Here is a 19,291-nt window from a genome sequence, read left to right as displayed (position 1 = left end):
CAAAACTCCAAACATTAAAATCATCACAATGTAGGGGCTTTATTCTGCTCAAAGTCACCGTGGCCAAACATAAATACAAACCAGAGATGGTATAGTGGACGCTTTGTAAATAGAAATACAAAACAGCTGAGTTTATGTACAGTTTAATATATTATATGTGTATGTTTATACAGACATATGCATGTATCTGTATACACATACACGGACGTTCAGCAGTTCAATGGAAATGAAGGTAAGGGATAAAAAATAGAACATATCAGTATTTCACTCTGGGTGAAACAACATACACAAAAAAAAGATTTTGTCCAAACTAAAAACACACACACACACAATCAGCAATTCAGGGTTTCAAGTCTGCCTCTTTGAGGTCAGATGCTTGCTTTAGAAAATAGATCTATTTCAGCCAAGTCAGACATTTGAAACACACTAACTCAATATTCACAAGTCTACACCCACCCCACACCCCATCCACAAGCAAAGAAAGGGAAAAAAAACTTGAAACATGACAAGCACATTAGGAATAGGCAAGCCAAAAATATACAGAGGAAAAAAGTGGGAAAAAGGTTTGTCAAACATGAAACAAATACTACTGACAAAATACAACAGAAACAAAAATAAATGTTCAATGTGATTTCAATGTCAGGCAGTTCAGCTGTATACTTACATTCTAGCTTCTAGTGAACCTGAATCTACACTCTTAAAATATGGGTTCTTCAAGAGTTCCGTATGAAGCAAGAGGTGTTGTGTAGAACCTCTGCTGTGTAGAACTTCTTGTTTCTTGTTTGGGGGGTGGGGTGGGGGGGTTCTTTGTGCCTCTAAAGAATTCTACAAAGTAAAAACCCTCTATCAGGAGAGTAAGAACTCTTGGTGTAAAACTGTTGGTTTGAAAGAACAGCTGAAGAACTCCATAGGGAGAGTTTTTCTAAAACTTTAGATTTAAAACATAAAATAAATGAACAAACATGAAATCAGCACCAATTCACATTATATCACACACATAAACAATATAATATAAAATTATACATTTTAGGATATATAATAATATATCATAATATCAGGATTTCAAAATCAAAATGTTTTTTTGTTTTTTTTAGAAACATTCTTTACCAAGCACATTTTCTTATTCATAAAACAGGGCAATAAACAAGAGATGACGGTAATATAACTAAAACATCTCTGAATAGCTCAAACTTTACATTTCAGAGGTAAGTTAAAGTGATATTTCAACATAAAGCCTCAAGAAAACATACTCTGTTCCACAGTCAGAGTTGATTAATATGGTTTTGGGGTGTTTTTGGTCAAACGCTTCAGATTTTACATTAAAGGTGTAGTCCTCTAGCCTGGCCATGCCCACCTAGTTTCTGGGCCCATTTTCATTTCACTGAAATACTAGTCTGGTTCCTCTCAATGCATTTACATTTCCCTCAGCCACCAGGATGGCGGACCAATCAGCGGCAAGAGGGGGTGACATTAGTGTCGAAATCAAAAGTGGCAGTGGTAAACAGTAGTAGCAAAGGGAACATGTGTACATTTACACAGCAAAGGTAAATATGTTGTTTCCTGACTGCCAAGTTGGCCAGTTTGTAAAGGTGAGGCGAAGTAGGAAGTAATGTTAGGCCTCCCAGATCAATGTGATTGGTTAGGCAGGACCAATGATTTCAAAGTTAACGCAAAATCGAGACTCATTACGATGCTAGTATTGGAAACATTTCCCAACGGTGATTACCCACTCTTCACGAAGTGAGTGGGTCTGGTGAAATCAGGCTAGCAGTCCTCCTAGTCCTCCGATCCTTCCAATGGCTTCCATGGAACATCAAAACACATTTCTGAACTGGTCATGTGCAGTCAAAGAACCGTAAGAACTTTAGCGTGAACATCTGGAGAGGACCATAGAGAAACTTGGCCTAAATGTCTCTAAAGAAATATTTAAGCTGTAACTTTCCAGACCGATCCAACGTGTCTTGAGGGCGAGGCTAAAAGTACCCAGACATGTGAAGGTTGGGAGTGAACTGAAGATTAAAAGCTTGTATTGGCCTCGCCTTATGTGCATTCATTTTCAACGCACTTCAAGACCGCAATTTCACTGAGCTGTGTGCAGACTGAACTCACGTCACTAAGTGCAAAAGTTCCATCTGGTCCTGTGAGACAAGTGCTGCTGCTGCACATGTTTACCTACTACCACATTCAAGTTCACATTCTGGTCACTGACCACAACATTCCAACAGTGCAGAGCAGCAAACAATCTCAGGCTAAAAAAAAAAAATAATACATACATTCAACCTATTACCTGGTCTCCATTTTAAAATGGCTGTGATAATCCAACTATTGAGGGATATTTTTTTGCTGCTTTAGACGTTTTGAAAACATTTCTAAATTTCAAGTAATTTGTGGTCTTAGATTGATTCCAGCTGGGAGCCTATGGGGTGTCATTTTTGTCCCATCTCAAACTTAAACACCTAACTAAAGCCACACAATGGATAAAAACACCACAGAACCATTTTAAACAACTATGAACACTGAACAAAATAAAGTTTCTTGAGTCTAGTGCTGGAATATCACTTTAAGTGAATAAATCCTCTGCTACCGCAAACACCCTCACCCCGATCCACCAAAGGTATGTGGGCTTGTATTCTAAAATGCCAACTGTGTTAAATAAATGCAATTAAATATTAAAGACATCAGTGCTTCGCCACCACAGTTCCCCTATCACTACACCCAATGGTCGTCCTTGGTCAACGTCATCTCAGACATCAGATCAGTACTGTATGTGGAGTATTGTAGAAAATGCCCCTGTGACTGAAGTCCCTCTTCTAGCAGGCAATTTTACTCTTAGCTACCCTTACACTACCAACAAGCTCATGGTACTGGGATTCTAACATACAAAACAAACACAACGTATGTGTTAACAGAAGGCAGAAGGGCAACCTTAAAAAGCTGTGTTAGACTTGCAGGAAATGATAGGAAGCATCAACCTTTATCAGCTAAAGAAAGAGGTAATGATAAATGTTCATGAAATGTTGAGATACCCTGGACCTCAGACCCAGTATCCCAAAGAAGAAACTCGAAGGGAAAAGGGTTAAAGTTCTCATCTTGAGTAATAACACATTTATAAAGTACTGATTTACATCTGATTGTCATTACAAAATATCTATAAATCAAAGTCCTCTATCTGTTAAAAAAGCAGACCAATTAAATTTTCATTTAAAAAATACCATGATTGAGAGAGAACTCCATATATTACATTTCGTGGAAAGGATTTTTTCTGACCAAGACATTTCACATTTTTCTTGCTGTAAATAGATTTGATATCTATGGCTACATGCCATGCCTTGTGTAAGAAATGAATATACCAACTACTTGTTTACAAGAGTAGGACAGAAGCTTACTCACAGATTGGCAAAAAAGTTAACGAGTGTAAGGTTATCACCCGAGAGGCAGCTCAAGCGGTCTCTCGTGTATCAAGTCCAGCATCACCGAAATGCCCAATGATTCTCTACGAAGACTGAGTCTCAGGCTCCAAAAAGTTTTTTCATCCTCTGTAACAAAGCAAACTGTGTGCCGCCTTCCTTCCCTCCTCCACGTGTTTGAGCTTAAAACATGGAGACATTAAGGACCTGAACAAAAAGAAAGAGGAGGTCAGACACAGGCCAGTCTGACAGCTCACTCTGCTCCGAGCACAGAGCATGCTCAGGAGATGAGGGGCAGGGGGCATTCTTGTTAGTCTAAAAGATCAGTCTGTAATCTTATACACAAGCCATATACATCAAGGGATATCTAATGTATATAGGACTCGCCTAGAGACATACTGTTATGTTATGGCGCTTTATGAATAAAACCAAATGGAATTTAAAATATCATACACATCATATCGCTGCTACATATGATGGATATCTTGAGTGAACAACATATTAAAAATGTATACTGACCAAGATGAGGAAATCTAAATGTAAAACTTCAAAAGAACCTCAGAATAGAAGAGGTGACAAACTGATTGACAGCTGAATACTTACTGAGTCATCCATGATGGAGGCTGGATCAAAGTAGTCGGGTTTGAGTTCTGTCCTCTCTCTACGGTTTTTGGATGGAGGCTGGAAGAAGATCAGAAAAAAAAGAGAACAGTTTTAGTTTGACACCTTCAAACTCCCTTCATGACTCATACCTTTCAATGAATTGGTAAATTTTAGTATTAAAAAAATCCTCATTATTTGAATAATTTCAGTAATGTTCCATTCAACCTGACCAACATTGCTCTGATCTAACTCGACACAAAAACCACTCAGTTAAACTGAATGAATCATACCAGGTCCATATTCATGATAAGTGTTAAATTGAATGAATCCTACCAGGTCAATATCCATAGTGTCAAAGTCCATCCCCTCATTCAGGTCCTCTAGTCGATCCTCTGATGACATCATCACATCCTCCACTATGGGCTCCTCGTCATCTTCCATTAAGCCAGTTCCACGTCGGCTACAAATTGAATAAACACAATTCTTCACAGTACCCCTAGCATTCAAATCAGTAACAGATAAAGTATGAATTTTAATAGATTCTCCATGATTAATAGATTCTCCACACACACACACACACACACACAAACACAAAGTACCCCTGGCATGTATTTAAATACTTTTTTGTTCCAATGAACTGATAAACTATGACTTCTGGTAACTTGTGTTCTTCACAATCTAAACACTAATCGTCAGCTTCAAAAATGTCTGTGTGCAGCGTGGTCTCTTACATGGCATGCTGCATGTGACTCCTCATCTTGGCGTAGTGCATGCTGGCTCTCTCGTGCTGCTGTCTGGCCTCGGCTTGCTGTCTCTGGGCCAGCATCCATGTGACCTGGGAGCTGTTTATGGACACAGAGCACACAACAACGCTCACATCACATGCACACAACGAAGACATGTGGCCATGGCAGCACACTGACACAATTGCCATGAAAACAATAGGGCATAAACAAAATTCTGCTCCACTACAAAAAGGGAGTGGCTGCTTTGATAGTCTTGTCTTCTCTCTGTGTTATCACAAAACAACCTGTGTATTGGTGCTTATCTGTGAAAATGGCAAGCAAGGGCTATAGCTTTGGTGGATACTGCACAGCAGAGATACATGCAGGAATGGTGGACTCTAGCAATGGCAATATTTCTAGATGTGTGTGTGTGTGTGTGTGTGTGTGTGTGTGTGTGTGTGTGTGTGTGTGTGTGTACTGCACAATCAAAAAACCCTCTTCAAAAGCCATTTATTGGTAGCTGTGCCCTGGGGGGGGTGTTCTTACTTGTAGTCCATGGTGGGCTGCGGCTGGCTATGCGGGGTCAGAGGGGTCTGCGGCTGGTGCTCGTTGGCCATGGCGTAGACGTAGGCTCCGGCCTCCTCCTGCCGCAGCTTCTTGGGCTCGCGCAGCACCGTGGAGGTGAGGTGTGGCGACGGCAACATGACCGGCGTCTGGGCGCCCTGCTCGCGGTTCAGCCACATGGCCGTATCTGTGCTGCTGCAGCTACCCTCCTCTGATCAGGGTGACGAGAGAGAGAGAGAGAGAGAGAGAGAGAGAGAGAGAGAGAGAGAGAGAGAGAGAGAGAGAGAGAGAGAGAGAGAGAGAGAGAGAGAGAGAGAGAGAGAGATGAGCATGCACACACACAAACCACAAACACAGAAAAAAACACATGCAAGTAGAAACCCAAGACACGTTAATAAAAGAAGAAGACATAAGAGTGCAATAGAGAAATATAGAAAAACAAATCAAAGCTAGAAATCATAGAAGCATCACATACATTTTTATCAAGTATTCCATGAAATAAGAAGATTTTTACACAATCTTTTTTTCACTCATTGAAACACACACACACTCACCTTCCGGTAGTTTCCTCTTGCTAGTGACTGAGGGGGCTTTGCTCTTTTTGCTGCGTGTGGAGCCGCGGCTGCTGATGCCACTGATGACGGACATGGTGTCGTCGTCGGCACCCGCCTGCAGAGAGTTCCGGTAGGAGATGAGCGGTAGCCAGCAGTCCTCCCTCTGCAGAGCCATCTGGAACGTCATGAAACGCTCCAGGTACAGGTGTCTGCACAGCAACACACATCATTAAAACAGGGACCATTAACACAAGCACACACAGACACACACATATCTGGAATGTCATGAGGCACTCCTGCACAGCAGTATGGAGCACAGACCATTAAAACACACACACACACACACACAGTAAAAAATATAAAGAAATAACGAGTGAGAGGCTGCTTACACAGTCTTCTTGTCCTGGCGCAACAGTTTCGAGGAGAATTCACTGAGGATGTCGAGGAAAGACAAGTGTAGGGGAGGATTGCCCTCTCCCTGTGGGCTGGGCTCTTTGAAGGCAAACTCTATACCGTCCCTGAAACACACACACACAAGCACACCCAGAAACACAAACACACACACACACACACACACACACCAGCTTTCACAGGTTTCATAATGAGAAAGTCACAGTATCGCCAACACTATTCTCATTTAAACTTGTACAGATGTACCTGTGCACTGACATGTCTATACTGCAGATTATAATGAGAAAAGTGTAGTGCGTGGATGTTTATTTACTTGTGAAGCATGGCGATGGCTTCCCTGGTCTTGACCTGGTCCAGTCCAAAGGTGAGAGAGAAGCGCCTGGCGAGCTCCTTAATGCCACAGAATGCAGCCGACGAGCGGTCAATGTTACACCCCAGCTCCGACAGCATCTCGTTAAAGAGCTACGGCAAAGATGAGCAAAACAAAAACAATGGCAACAGGTCAGACCAATCTGCATTTGAAATCACCTCCAAATCCCTCTGTCAAAGGGAATGTGTGGCCAACGTGTGCAGGAGCCTGGTGTTACCTGCTGGAGACTGAGGATGAGGGTTTTGGCACACTGGATCTTGTCGATCTGCCTGGTTCTGCTCATGGTCTCTTTGATGATGTCACCGTAGTCATTGTAGTACTGGGACAGGGAAACACCATGCAACCTCTTACTTACACAGCCCCAAGAAACCACAAACTCACTTGTGTTATAAAATGAATACAATTAGGATTAAAGATATCTCATCAATGATTTTTTTTTTTAACTGAACGGAGCTGTCCACTTGTCTGGTCCTTACCCTCATGTACTGTTTGAAGATGTCTGCTCCAGTGCTCATCTCCACCACGTTATAAATGATGAGTTTGCAGTACGCAGCCAGAAGGTTCCGTCTTTTGTGAAGAGCTTCGATTTTCCATACCTCGTCATACCGCTGATCATCTGCAGTAAAAACACACACACGTAAGTCAGCCAGCCACCTGACAGCACAAGATTTGAAGCTCAACGTCCAAAATTAATGTCATGGTCATCCTACACCTAAAAAAGTCTTCTGTCGGTGCCAAATAAATAAAAATGACAAACTTGTGAAGTTTTAAAAATATGGACTCATGAATAAGTAACCTTAATTACTGATCTTCTACACAACCCTACAACCATATCAGACATTGTATACTTTCTTTCAGCATTTCCTAACTATGTTATGTAACTGGGGTTTGACCTGTGTTGTTTTCTTCATCCTGGTAGACGAAGACGTGGTCCTGGATGAAGCTGAGCAGATCGGCCTGTAGGGACGAGTCCGGGTTGTAGATGAGTGGCTCCAGGGCCTCGCGGCCAGACGACACGATCTGGTGGCTGAAGACCAGCAGCACGTCGCACAGGATGGTGAAGGCCTGCCAGGGACAGCGCACAGCGCCGGGTTAGAGGAAGGTACGAGGTGCGACAGGGGGTTTTGTAATTCAGTCTGTAAGGTGGCTGGTTGCAGAGAGAGAGGGGTGAGGTTGGACTGACCTGCTCTTTGACAGCTGTGTTGACGCTGGTGAGGTAACGCTGGACACATCAGGCAGAAAGCTCTCATCTGCTTCCTCAGATTGCCCATGTCGCTCTGAGCACGCAAAGAGGGCAGAGAAAGACAAACACGAGGGTGTTTGACAGAAGGCAATGCTGAAATGTAATGAACTAGATGTACCGCAAAGCGGTACAAAATATGACCAAAGCTCAGTCCTGCACATTTCATGCACCCCAGTCTTTCAGTGTCCCGGAAATCGTTGACACCAAATTGCTGCGCGGCAGTCATAATTAAAAACTGCCATCGAAATCTGGGATACACCGGCATAGAAATCTGGGATCTGTTAATTGATATTTTGGCTTTTGGATATTTTGGGATTAAATCTATAACTCACCATGTAACAGAGGAATATTATTATTAGAGTCTGTATCACAATATTACCTGTTTTGCAGTGCCTTTGGAGACCTTGGCGAGTTGCCACAGAATGGAAAAAATGTGTGCACTGCAAGGCGTGTATCACAATCTGAAAAAGAAAACATCCTGTGTCAAAGCATGTCTTTGTAGGGAATACACAGAACTTAAAGTTCTCTCATCACAATACACAAATCATTATTACTCAATGTGGAACCCATAAACATACATAGGGGACTGGTTCAGAGGGAAAAAAGGAAAGATGCTGCTATGGCAACACAAGATGCCTACTATAGCCCCCAACAACTGAATCAGTAGGAGAAAGGTCCAAGGCTTTGTGAAAGACTGCACCTGTTGTGGCATGTCCCCGTTCTGCAGACCAGTGTTGAGGAGTCTGTAGAGGTTGGTGAACAAGTCCCACCTGGAGAGGTCATGAGCGCTGTGACACAAGTGTGAGAGCAAGGGTCAGACTCATACAACATCTTCCAACACACCCAGCAAATGTTCACTTGAGGAAGAACAGAGTATGCAAGAGCTGTACGATATGTGATGTGGTCTTACTTATGGAAGGCTGTGATTCTTTTCAGTGTAGACAAGACCTGATACGCATCATCTTCATCAGTCTCCTCCCCCTATTTAAGAGAGTCATACAAGTGTTTATTCAAAGGGTTGTTAATCTTATTCTTAAAGGGCACGTGTGGCTGTAGCTTGCTATTACAATCAAACAGCAGCACCAAACCAACCAGCAAATCTGCCATCATTTAGTATATCAACTAGTCCTGACATAAATTATTTTGAGTAAAATCTGGTGTTACACCAAACCCCTCCAGTGAAGACTGGTCAATCACACTTACTTTCATATTTGCACAAAAATGTCTCATTTACAAAACTTTTCCAAATTGATAAACATTACATAAAGACGCACCTCCTGTAAAAACTCCTCCAGTAGACGGTTGAGCTTGTCAACCTGTTCGTCCAGGAGCTGACTGCGCGCGATATCCACGCGGTTGAAGATGGTGTACTCCTCGTTGGAGAGGGCGTGGAAGGTTCTGGAGCAGGCCTCCAGCACGTCAGTCTCCGTGTGCTTCTCCACCACCTCACGGATCTGACGGAGCAGAGACTCCAAGTGCTACAAGAAGACATAACAGACACTCACTCAAACATACTCATGATGTCATAATGGGTCACACTTTAGTTGGATGGTCTGCTATAATATAATAATAAAACAATATCTGTTAACAATAATTTATGTTGGTTAGAGTTATGGTGATACTCAGCAATTGATCGAACAACAATTTTAAAGAGCGAACTTGAAGATCACCACACCATCAGTTCAGTCCCTGTTCCATAATGTAATGTTCTATTTACATAAGATGTCCGTGAAATGTCCGTGTCCAAGTTGTGCTTTACTTGACTAGTCAGGTTAGCAGGACAATGCTGATAACTCACCTTCTCCAATCTGCCAGTGGTGAAGATCTCCAGCTCAAAGTACTGGGGCAGCTGTAGTAGATTGGTTAACTTGGCTGCGTCCACCGTGTACTGAAAGCCAATGGGGAGCATGTAGAGTTTCTGTCTGTGTATGGAAGGTGAAACTACACCATTTTTACTTAACTTAATATGGCCATCATGTAAAACCTACCTTTGCTAGTAACAATGGAAGAGCAACAGCAAACATCTCTGTGATTCTTGTCCGGTCGTCCAGCTGAGTTTTTTTTTCTTTGGCTGTGAGAACCTGCATGAGATTTGAAACATTAGAAATGTCAAGTTCATTCCTAACATAGCAGTGTGTGTGTGAGAGTGTGTGCTTGTATGATTGTGTGTCTATGGACATACAAGAGATTTGATGAGATCCATGGAGAATGTGCATGAGATATCTAGTCTGATCTGTATGAGAGTGTGTGTGTGTGTGTGTGTGTGTGTGTGTGTGTGTGTGTGTGTGTGTTGAAGCTCACCCTCTTGCCACTTCCTCTCCCCACAGGTGGGTGGCACTCACAGGCTTGGCGAACGGCACTCAGCATGATCTCAATCAGAGCCGTTTCCTGCCGGTCCGTCAGCTCTTAACACAAATAACAACAACACAGAGGTTACAAACACACAGTGTTACAAACTAAGTGACAACATCTGTCAAGCATAAAAACTGCAGACCAGACTAGACTTCAGTAATGTAAGTCTGGACATCTGTTGTGTATCGGTCATCATCTATCATCTACACTTGTAACAGGGGTGACGGGTTAATAATAGCTATTGGGGCCATTGGCTGAGCGCTCTTCTCTGGTTAAATCCAGTGTGGAGCATATTAGCCATTAGCCGTGACAGAGGTCTTGGTCCTTCCTACCTTCCTCTCCTGGGAAGGGCTCGTCCAGCAGAAGGCTGATCATGCTCTCCCAATCCTTCAGCAGGTCCGACGCACAGTCCCACAGGCTGTCCACCAGGTACGCCCCGTGCTCATGGAGCTGTACACACACACACACACACACACACACACACAGAACCCATCACTCCCTCACGCGGGACCAGTGGACCATAGTATAGACATAAACACACAAAAACACAAAGACACTATTTGGCTTTGCTTTGACACACAGGCTTACAGATAATCTGTCTGACGGACTCTCTGGAATTTAAACATTGTTATAAACACTTTGACAGCAACGAAACAACACATTTGAGCTAAACCCAAATGTAATCTTTATTCAACTGGATGCGATGGCGTAATCTTTCAGTAATCTGTTATAATATCCATTAGTAACAATCGAGACAAATTTGAGCTTTTTCCAACAGAAACTTTGGCATGTCCCTACTCCTTACTTTTGCAGTTCTTTTATTTAAAGTACATGTCTATGCATATAATCAGATGTTAGACAGACGTTACACATGGAAAGCCATGTTCTGTGTACCTCACTCTCCAGGAAGAAGAAAACTGTAGTCTTGATGAGATTTGCATTGCGACTCTGTCTTCCCCTTCTGGGCATGCCATCTTCCTCGGGACTGCGATTGCTAAACAACCTAGAACACAATGCTTACTGTATAAGACACACTGAGCACTGAAATGGGGCCTTAGGGTGCATTCACACTGGTTCTGTTTAACTGGACCGTACCCGAGTGTGATCACTCCCCCCTAGCCCTGACCCAGCTGGTCTCTGTTCACATTATATTTTTGTTTGTGGGTCTGGGTACGTTTATGTCATACACTAGCTTATTTTTACTAATATCGCTTGGCAACATCGCAAAAACAACAGTTTATTTCCTGGTTTTGGAACAGATAGCATTTAAACTGCACCGGAGTTCTAACAAACTGTGCCCTAGACGCCCGTTTTCTAGCGGACCCTGGTCCGGTAGACTGTGTTCACATTAGCAAAAATCACATCATCAGTTCCAACAAACTCTAGATATGAACCTAAAGCAGGGCTAGCAAACGTGCCCTTTGTGTGAACTCATGCGGCTTGTGGCTGTTCAGTAGATGTTTTCACTTTGGACTTCTTGGCCTTAAGAGATCTTTCACCCTTTTAAAATATTCCCAAATGTATCAAAATACTTGACACCGCTGACAATAAAGTTACCAATAGTTTAACTCAAATCATTTTGCTCCTTTTACGAGATGGATAGGAATTTAGCCCCAACAAGAAACATAAGCAGACGCTTTGTTTCTTTCACTAGGTTTAAAGGAACCCTTAACAAGATTTGCTCTCGGGGTCACCCTCTGGTACCCTGGAAATCCAGAGTTCTCGCGAGAGCACAATGGAATTGTCTCTGCGAGACACTCTGGCAAAGAGCAATGATGGACGTTACTTTTTCCCCTTGCATTCCGGGGAACCAGCTAAACTGATGAAGACAGCACTGCAACGTTGGAGGACAGTACACATTGGTCATAGTGTTATCCGATTGCGTCGAAGTCCGAAATCATTCAGAGTAAACATGGTCTAGTGTTATCCAATTGCGTGCAGTGAGATTTTTAAATGCATGCTTGTTGCAGCCCCTCGAGTTGGGCCATTACATTGCTTCTTGCCCGACCCTTAATCTTTCTAGATTATCAGGGTCTGGATTTTCCAGGCTAACCCTCTGGCTGAGAAGCACAACAATAAACAAACTAAATATGCGTCCTTTGCAACAAAGTATGAACATATATAGAGGGAATGCATCGACAGCAGTCTGTCGAAAAAGATCTCCGAATTACTGTAGCATAAAAGCTCTCCTCATGCTCCCATGTTGTGAGAATGACAATAAATCTATCTATCTAATAATATCTATCTATCTATCTATCTTTTACGTTTCAATTTTGGGAGGGTGGGGGGGGGGGGTATGGGGGCAGTTTAGGTCGCCTACATAGTGCCGCTCAGACAATGGCTGATGTACTGTTCGTCATGTTATGAGGTTATGTGCCATCAAAATGATTTGGGAAACGTTATGTTAAGGTCAAAAAACTGCTATGGGTGCCTTTAATGCTACTGTCGGAATCACCATGCCAATCAGCTATAATGTACAGTACTGACTTGTAAATGAGCTTTCCCTAGAGATCCATGAACACACCTCATTTGCAAGTAAGATCATTATAGTAGATGAGGACTAAAGATGATGACTGCCAACAACATATTTTATCAACTGCTCCAGGAATTTAACTTAAGTTAAAATGAATACATAAATATCAACTCATTCCACATTCAATAAAACAAACCGTTCCGGTGATGTATTTGAGGATATTGTCTTTGACTGCAACTCACTTCTTGAAGAGGAACTCCCCTGCCGCCACAGCCAAGGGCCGATGGGCCGAGTACACCAGGTGATAGACACTCTCACAGTCTTCAGAGGTCAGGCACTCATCACCACTCCTGCAACACAACACGACCAAAAATTATATCCACCACTTCACTTTGAGAACAGACATGAAACCGGAAATTATGGTTTCTACTTAAAGGAGAATTCCGGCGATTTTTCACATTGATCTCTGTTTCTCGAGGTCACCGAGTACTGTCGGTACGAAAAAAAAACCCGAAACAATCTGTTTTACCAGCTCGAGTTGGTGCAGCCAACAGCTAGAGCTGCCAGGAAGCTACAATGCTACACTCTGGGGGCATGTTTACAGAGATCTATGTGAAAAAAAAAAAACGGAAATTCTCCTTTAAATGTAGACAAGTAAGGACTTACTGTAGGACCAAGGTCAAGAGTTTTACACCCTGTACGGCCACATCATACTCCTTATCCAAAGTCATGGACACAATGCGATCCTGAAAAGGCAAATTAAAATTGGACTGGATCTTCTGTGCATGTGTAGGTGTTAAGTGTTGGACAGCTGACCCTGCTTACTGACTGCAATCATATGCATATTTGAAATAAACATCTACTGTCAACAGTATTTATCTAACACCACACCACAACAACAGAAGTGGCACTGCACAAAAGGTAACCTCTCACCTACTCAGGATCCCCTTGCATGGAACAAGTTAAAAAAAAAAACAAGGGTCATCCCAGTCCGAGTAGCTCAAGCATACCTTAACATCCTGGCCAGTTTGCCTGACGCAAACTGATTTTTCATGGTGGGTATAATAGTGAAATAGCTGCATTCCTCTCTGCACATGTTCTTATGTTCTTGTTCTTCAACAAAAATATGGACTTAGTTTTAATGGGCTTCTAGGACGTTATGAAGCATCTACATGACAGCATAGTAATCTATTTACCCTCTCTGCATCAACGTCTGTCAAAGCTTTTAAGTCAATATTTTACCTAAAGTGCACAAACCTATGGTAACAGTCTGCTTGTTCTTTAACTGTACCATGTTCTGATGTGTTGAGGTCAAAGTTCACTCAGCTGTGTTTGTCTTACATGTCTATGAAAGCAGACCAATTTATTAGTCAGCCTTCCGCAACTCAACAGTGCTGAGTCAGCCAAGGAAATGTCTATCTACACAAATCAATAGCATGTACGTTAGCACAGGCACATGAATATCTGTGTGTTGTGTGAGTGAGTGTAGATATGAGTTTCTGCTTCTCACCTTGAAGCGACTGGTGAAGAGCTCCAGGCGACTGTTGAGCTCCCGGTTATAATACAAACCCTGCAGGGCCGTTAGACACTTCAGACGCACCTCACCTTGCTGTGACAAGAGGAAAGTAGCATGAAAGGAAGAGAGAAAGAAAGAAAGAAAGAAAGAAAGAAAGAAAGAAAGAAAGAGAGAGAGAGAAGAAAGAGAGTGTCACTTACAGTTGCACTGCCCTCAAATCACAGTGACGCATTTTTCTGAAAACGTGCTTTTTCACTGGGACAGTAACTTGAAAATGCAAATACAAATCGGCGGTGAAGAAAAGGAAAAGAACTCTATGGCGCAAACAGCGGTGAAGATCTATCTACTTATCCATCATTACTGTTTACCTTATCATGCAACGTCCAACCGACATATTTCAGGTAGCTGTCATTCAGAAATGCATCACTGTACATCTTCATCCAAACACCGATCTCCTCAATACAAATGGCTCTGATCTCTGCTATTGCATCACTGGAAGAACAGACACATTGAACAACCACTACAATGTAATACAATGTAACACAGAACAAATACTGCACTGCATACTCTTAATGTATATTATAATGCTATATGCTACTCCACAAAATATATAAATCAATAATAAAGTTGGGCAGCGTACCGATAACGGTGTATAAAAACACCTTTGAAGATAGCATTCATCATATTTTCAATTTCATCTTGATTTTCGTGAAGCTGAAAGTATATAAAAGTAAACCAAATGTGTCAGAAAAAAATATGGAAAAATGAACTTTTTAAAGATTTGCAGGTTTTTTGATTACAAGATCAATTAAGATCTGTTATCTGTATAAATGAGTATTACTGACTAACCTCTTTGCGCTTTTGGAACAGTAGCTCCACTCGTTCCACAGAACGCTTTCCGATGGTTTTGTTTCGCTCAGCCTCATACTGTCTCTGAGTGTTGTCCATGTTGATGCTGAGGTTTAGGGCTACATTCACTAAAGCGGTCATCAGCTTCATTGCTGCAAGCACACAAAGGTAATGCAAAAATTAGTAAGAGAAATCCTCTTATCCACACTAAATCTCACCGTGCAGCAGGATGGATCAAATATCTGGTCTTTGTTTTGACAAGGTGCAGCCTTTGTTCCTGTTCAAGGTGTTGAGTGAGAAGATTTCCGCACACAGTTCTCACCTGCTAGCGTGCTGGTGTGCCTGAAGGCTCGGACCTGGGAGTCAGAAAGGCCAGTCAGCAGCGAGATGATCGTGTCCATCATGTACTCGTCATAGATGGTGCTGTACTGACACTGCCGCACCAGAACCCCGATGAACTCACAGAAATTTGTCTTAAACTTCTTCCATTGTGGCCCCGCCATGGTCAGTGGATAATCTCCGCTGTCCTACAGTCATGAGAAAGCAAAAAATAAACATAAGTCCATGTTTATCAACAACTTTGTCAAACAATTTTAAATACCAACACACAATACATATTGTACATATGCACTTAGGCAAACATTTAGAGGGTGTAAGCACCTCATCAAACTCTTCCGTCATCTTTCTGATGATCTCTGAGTTCTGCATGTGTCTGAACATTTCCGAGCTCACAGCACCTGCAACAACAATAGACATTTATGTAAAAACATATGTCCAAAACAACTTAAGCCGAGTAACCAGCTACGTGTTTGACTTACCTTTGCAGCCCGAACACTGGATGAAGAAGTTGATAAGCTCCAGCAGTGCAGTGTCCCTGTCATTTTTGTACGCCTCAATCCAGTCATCTACTACCGACTGCACAAACACAGAAAAAGTGCCATGAGATTCATATATCTAGCATCTACGAAGAAAGCGTGAGCATAACGGTGTTGCATATATAAGCGTAAGGCATGCTAACCTGCATGGCACTCTTGCCCAGTTTGACCACCTCAAAAAGGGTCAGGTTTTCCATGCCATTCTCTTGGTGGTGGCCGTTGACTCTGTTCTGCCCGCCACCTTTGCCCGCTGAGCCTTTGCCCTTCTCACCGGCCCCCTTCTTCCCCTGCCTGGGCACCTGGGCATATTCAAAACAGACAAAGCAATGACTGTTATGGATGAAGACTTTTCCCAGTAACGTGAGTCCTGAAATTAAGTTTTCGGCAAATTTCAGGTCACACAAAACTGCTGATGACAAACAAAGAGGAGGTTTAAAAGTCAACAGGTAAGTTACTTACCTTTGCTTTCCCAAGCTTTGCATTGCGCCCCTCTAGATCCTCAAGATCAGTGTCAGAGGATAGCTGAGTATCAGCTTCCCTGTGAAAAGAATTGCACTGTCATTGAATCTATAAAGTGTCATTGGAAGAATCAATCAAAACCTCTAACTTCTTTACTTTACTTGCAAGTTCTACTGTCTACTGACATGAGTTAAGGAAAGTTCAAGTTGGAATATTACAGATGACAGCTGTAAGCAAACTTTCCAAAGCTCACCATGAATCCGTCAGTTTCATAAGTTCAAAAGTTCTACTTACTGAGGGAAGTGAAAGTCTGAATGGAGCTCCTGTGCCTCTATCATTTCTTTAACATTTTCTGTTTCCCAGTTTAGCACTTGAAGATGTCCCCTCTTCAGCTAGCACCTCTAAAGCTTCCAGAAAACTAAGAGGGGAAAAAACATGAAAACAAATGTCACCAGATGACTAGAATATAAATAAACACTGAAAATTGTGTAACATTCATAAACACAATCAAATTGTAAACACATTTATTGAGTGTGTAGTAAAGCACTCCTAGTTTCAAATAATATTTAGAATTACACAGGTCATTATTTACATTGCTGCTTACCAAGTGTAAAGAACTAAAACGCAGAAATATATTTTTTAGGCCAGTGGTTCTCAACCTTTTGTGAGTGGCAGTCCCCCAGAATGATGGTGTTTGCGACCAACCCCACCCTCCTCCTGCACGCTCCCTGCACTTTTTTTGCTATGAATTAAAGTTTCAGGGAGCTTCTAATACAGTGTGCAGACCCTTCTTTTGATTTTACCTGCATTCCACAGACAGAATAAATTCAATTCTGACTCTGGCTGCTGTGCTTTTAGACATTTTTTTCCCCGAGAAGCCATCTCCGCAGGCCAACTGTTACAGTTGTTGCGAATACATAGGACATCATGTTCATAACAGCCATTCTTGACCATCAACAACAATGCACAGCTAATAGAACAACACAGCTATGGAGGACAATATCATCGTGACTATTTGTAAAAGTATTAGTCCGCAAAGAATGCAATATTACTATGGGGACCTCCTGGGGTCGGATCCCCAGGTAGAGCACCACTGTTTTAGAGCATAATTGTCGCCTTTTTGCTGTATTCGTATTCCACATAGACCTTCAGGCCTTTTCTAGTTTGCCTCTCAGGTCCACGCCTGGTTTAACCCGGTAACACGCTAACTTAACACCTAGTTAGCTGTCCGATCAGAAACTGCCCTGTGGTTAAGCTGTTGAGTGTTAGCAATGGCAGCAAGAATCATCTACCAAATCCCTCCATGCACTAAGTTTAAAATCGCCTGTAACATCAGCTAACACTACAAGCTCGATTTTAAAAATGTCACAGTCAACAAACGTTAATGTTGGTTTGATAAGCTGATTTAAAACGTCTACGACCAACCACTGAGTTCTCACCCAGTTAGCAAACTAAGCCATCGGTTACTAGCCGGGTTTGTAGATATTTGTTTATTTTTGTGGGGTATTAGCAAGTTGTAACGTTAGCTAAAGAACACTGGCTTTCCAAAGTAGCTAGCTAGCTGCCCAGTCCGGTACATCGAGTCTCTTCCGTAAACATTGAAGCTAACCATAATAATAGCTAACATTATGTAGCTTCTGTGTTCTCTGTGTAATTCTGTGTTCTCTGCGTTAACGTTAGCTGGCCATCTAGATGCCAAAAGCAATTGAACAGACACCGCTATGTAAGTTTGCAAACGAAGAGACTGCGTTAAATTGTGAAATGGTCACATGCGGAAATGCACGTCTAGCTAAAACAAACGTTTGTGAGCCATGTACAAAGTACGCAAACGTTAGCTAGTTACTGATAGATAGCTAACGTTATCTTGCAGCTGTCACCAACTTCGCTAGCAAGCTAGCTAAGTTGCTAGCATAGCGCCACTAGTTAGCTTACTCGGCAGCTATTGCTACAGCGACAGCAATCGCTGTTGCTCCTGTCAACAAAAATGTGCATTCCATTATTTATCATTCTGAAAATAAAAGATCGGTCTTAACACTTCGGTGGCGGTAATAAAATCAACAAACTCAAAGCACTGTATCCGCCATTTTACAACTTACCTCGTTACAATCAAACAACGTTAGCTACACGAATCAATCAAAAATAATCCAGAAATGACACTTATCCACAGAATAGAATTATTCTGGAAACGAGGCATTGATTGTCACGCGCACGTGCGAGATACATTCGTGTAAGCAGAATTGGTTGAATTATTGGACTACTTTCTCCTGTGCTGGCATGGTACAAATTGTATTTTCGACAGATAGAAGACTCCTGTTCCACAAACGCACCACCAGGAGGTCAGAATGAGTATAACACACGGAACGTCTGAATCAGAGTCCAGAGTGAACAAACCAAGTTTTGCTACAATTATGAACAGATGACAGTGCTTCGTAGGCTACTGAGCCCAGGCGGTATCATTGCAAGATATTTTTGTATGTAGAGAGAATGTGCGCTCATTTGAGTAAATCATGGTCTAATTTTACTGTATTGTGTGCACAATTTAGTAAATTGTGTGCTCGCTTTACTACATAGTGCTCTCGTTATACTTAATTGTGGTATCATTTTAATATATTGTGCGCTCATTTTAGTAAATCATGCACCCATTTTGCTAAATCGTGCGGTCATTTTACAAAAATGTAAATGAGAGCACAATTTAGTAAAATGAGCACACTATTTAGTACAATGTGCACATGATTTATAATAATAATAATAATAATAATAATAGTAATATATAATAATAATAACAATAAGCTTTATTTGTATATCACCTTTCATACACAGAATGCAGCTCAAAGTGCTTTACATTTAGAACATGTAGGCTATCAAAACAATAAAAATGTGTGCACAATTA

At 41.9% G+C, this 19,291-nt stretch overlaps 1 protein-coding gene across 1 annotated transcript; it reads right to left on the bottom strand.

Annotated features, from left to right (window-relative positions):
- Positions 1 to 20: 20 nt before the first annotated feature.
- Positions 21 to 18,739, bottom strand: stag2a (stromal antigen 2a). The gene is given in 36 exon segments (XM_048231355.1): positions 21 to 3,614; positions 4,011 to 4,088; positions 4,344 to 4,470; positions 4,742 to 4,852; positions 5,282 to 5,510; positions 5,854 to 6,062; positions 6,243 to 6,371; positions 6,578 to 6,726; positions 6,852 to 6,953; positions 7,111 to 7,250; positions 7,528 to 7,699; positions 7,818 to 7,859; positions 7,861 to 7,911; positions 8,257 to 8,307; positions 8,309 to 8,338; positions 8,578 to 8,665; positions 8,788 to 8,858; positions 9,152 to 9,355; positions 9,676 to 9,765; positions 9,866 to 9,958; positions 10,179 to 10,282; positions 10,562 to 10,679; positions 11,124 to 11,232; positions 12,945 to 13,052; positions 13,369 to 13,448; positions 14,213 to 14,311; positions 14,587 to 14,710; positions 14,859 to 14,932; positions 15,068 to 15,219; positions 15,390 to 15,594; positions 15,728 to 15,804; positions 15,886 to 15,982; positions 16,086 to 16,241; positions 16,402 to 16,480; positions 16,696 to 16,819; positions 18,498 to 18,739. Coding segments are annotated over 35 exon segments (3,816 nt in total). The 5' UTR covers positions 16,740 to 16,819; positions 18,498 to 18,739; the 3' UTR covers positions 21 to 3,590.
- Positions 18,740 to 19,291: the final 552 nt, after the last annotated feature.

This window comes from Alosa alosa, chromosome 2, assembly GCF_017589495.1.
Source record: "Alosa alosa isolate M-15738 ecotype Scorff River chromosome 2, AALO_Geno_1.1, whole genome shotgun sequence".
NCBI classification, from domain to species: domain Eukaryota; kingdom Metazoa; phylum Chordata; class Actinopteri; order Clupeiformes; family Clupeidae; genus Alosa; species Alosa alosa.
This window is presented reverse-complemented; position numbering and strand designations above follow the sequence as displayed.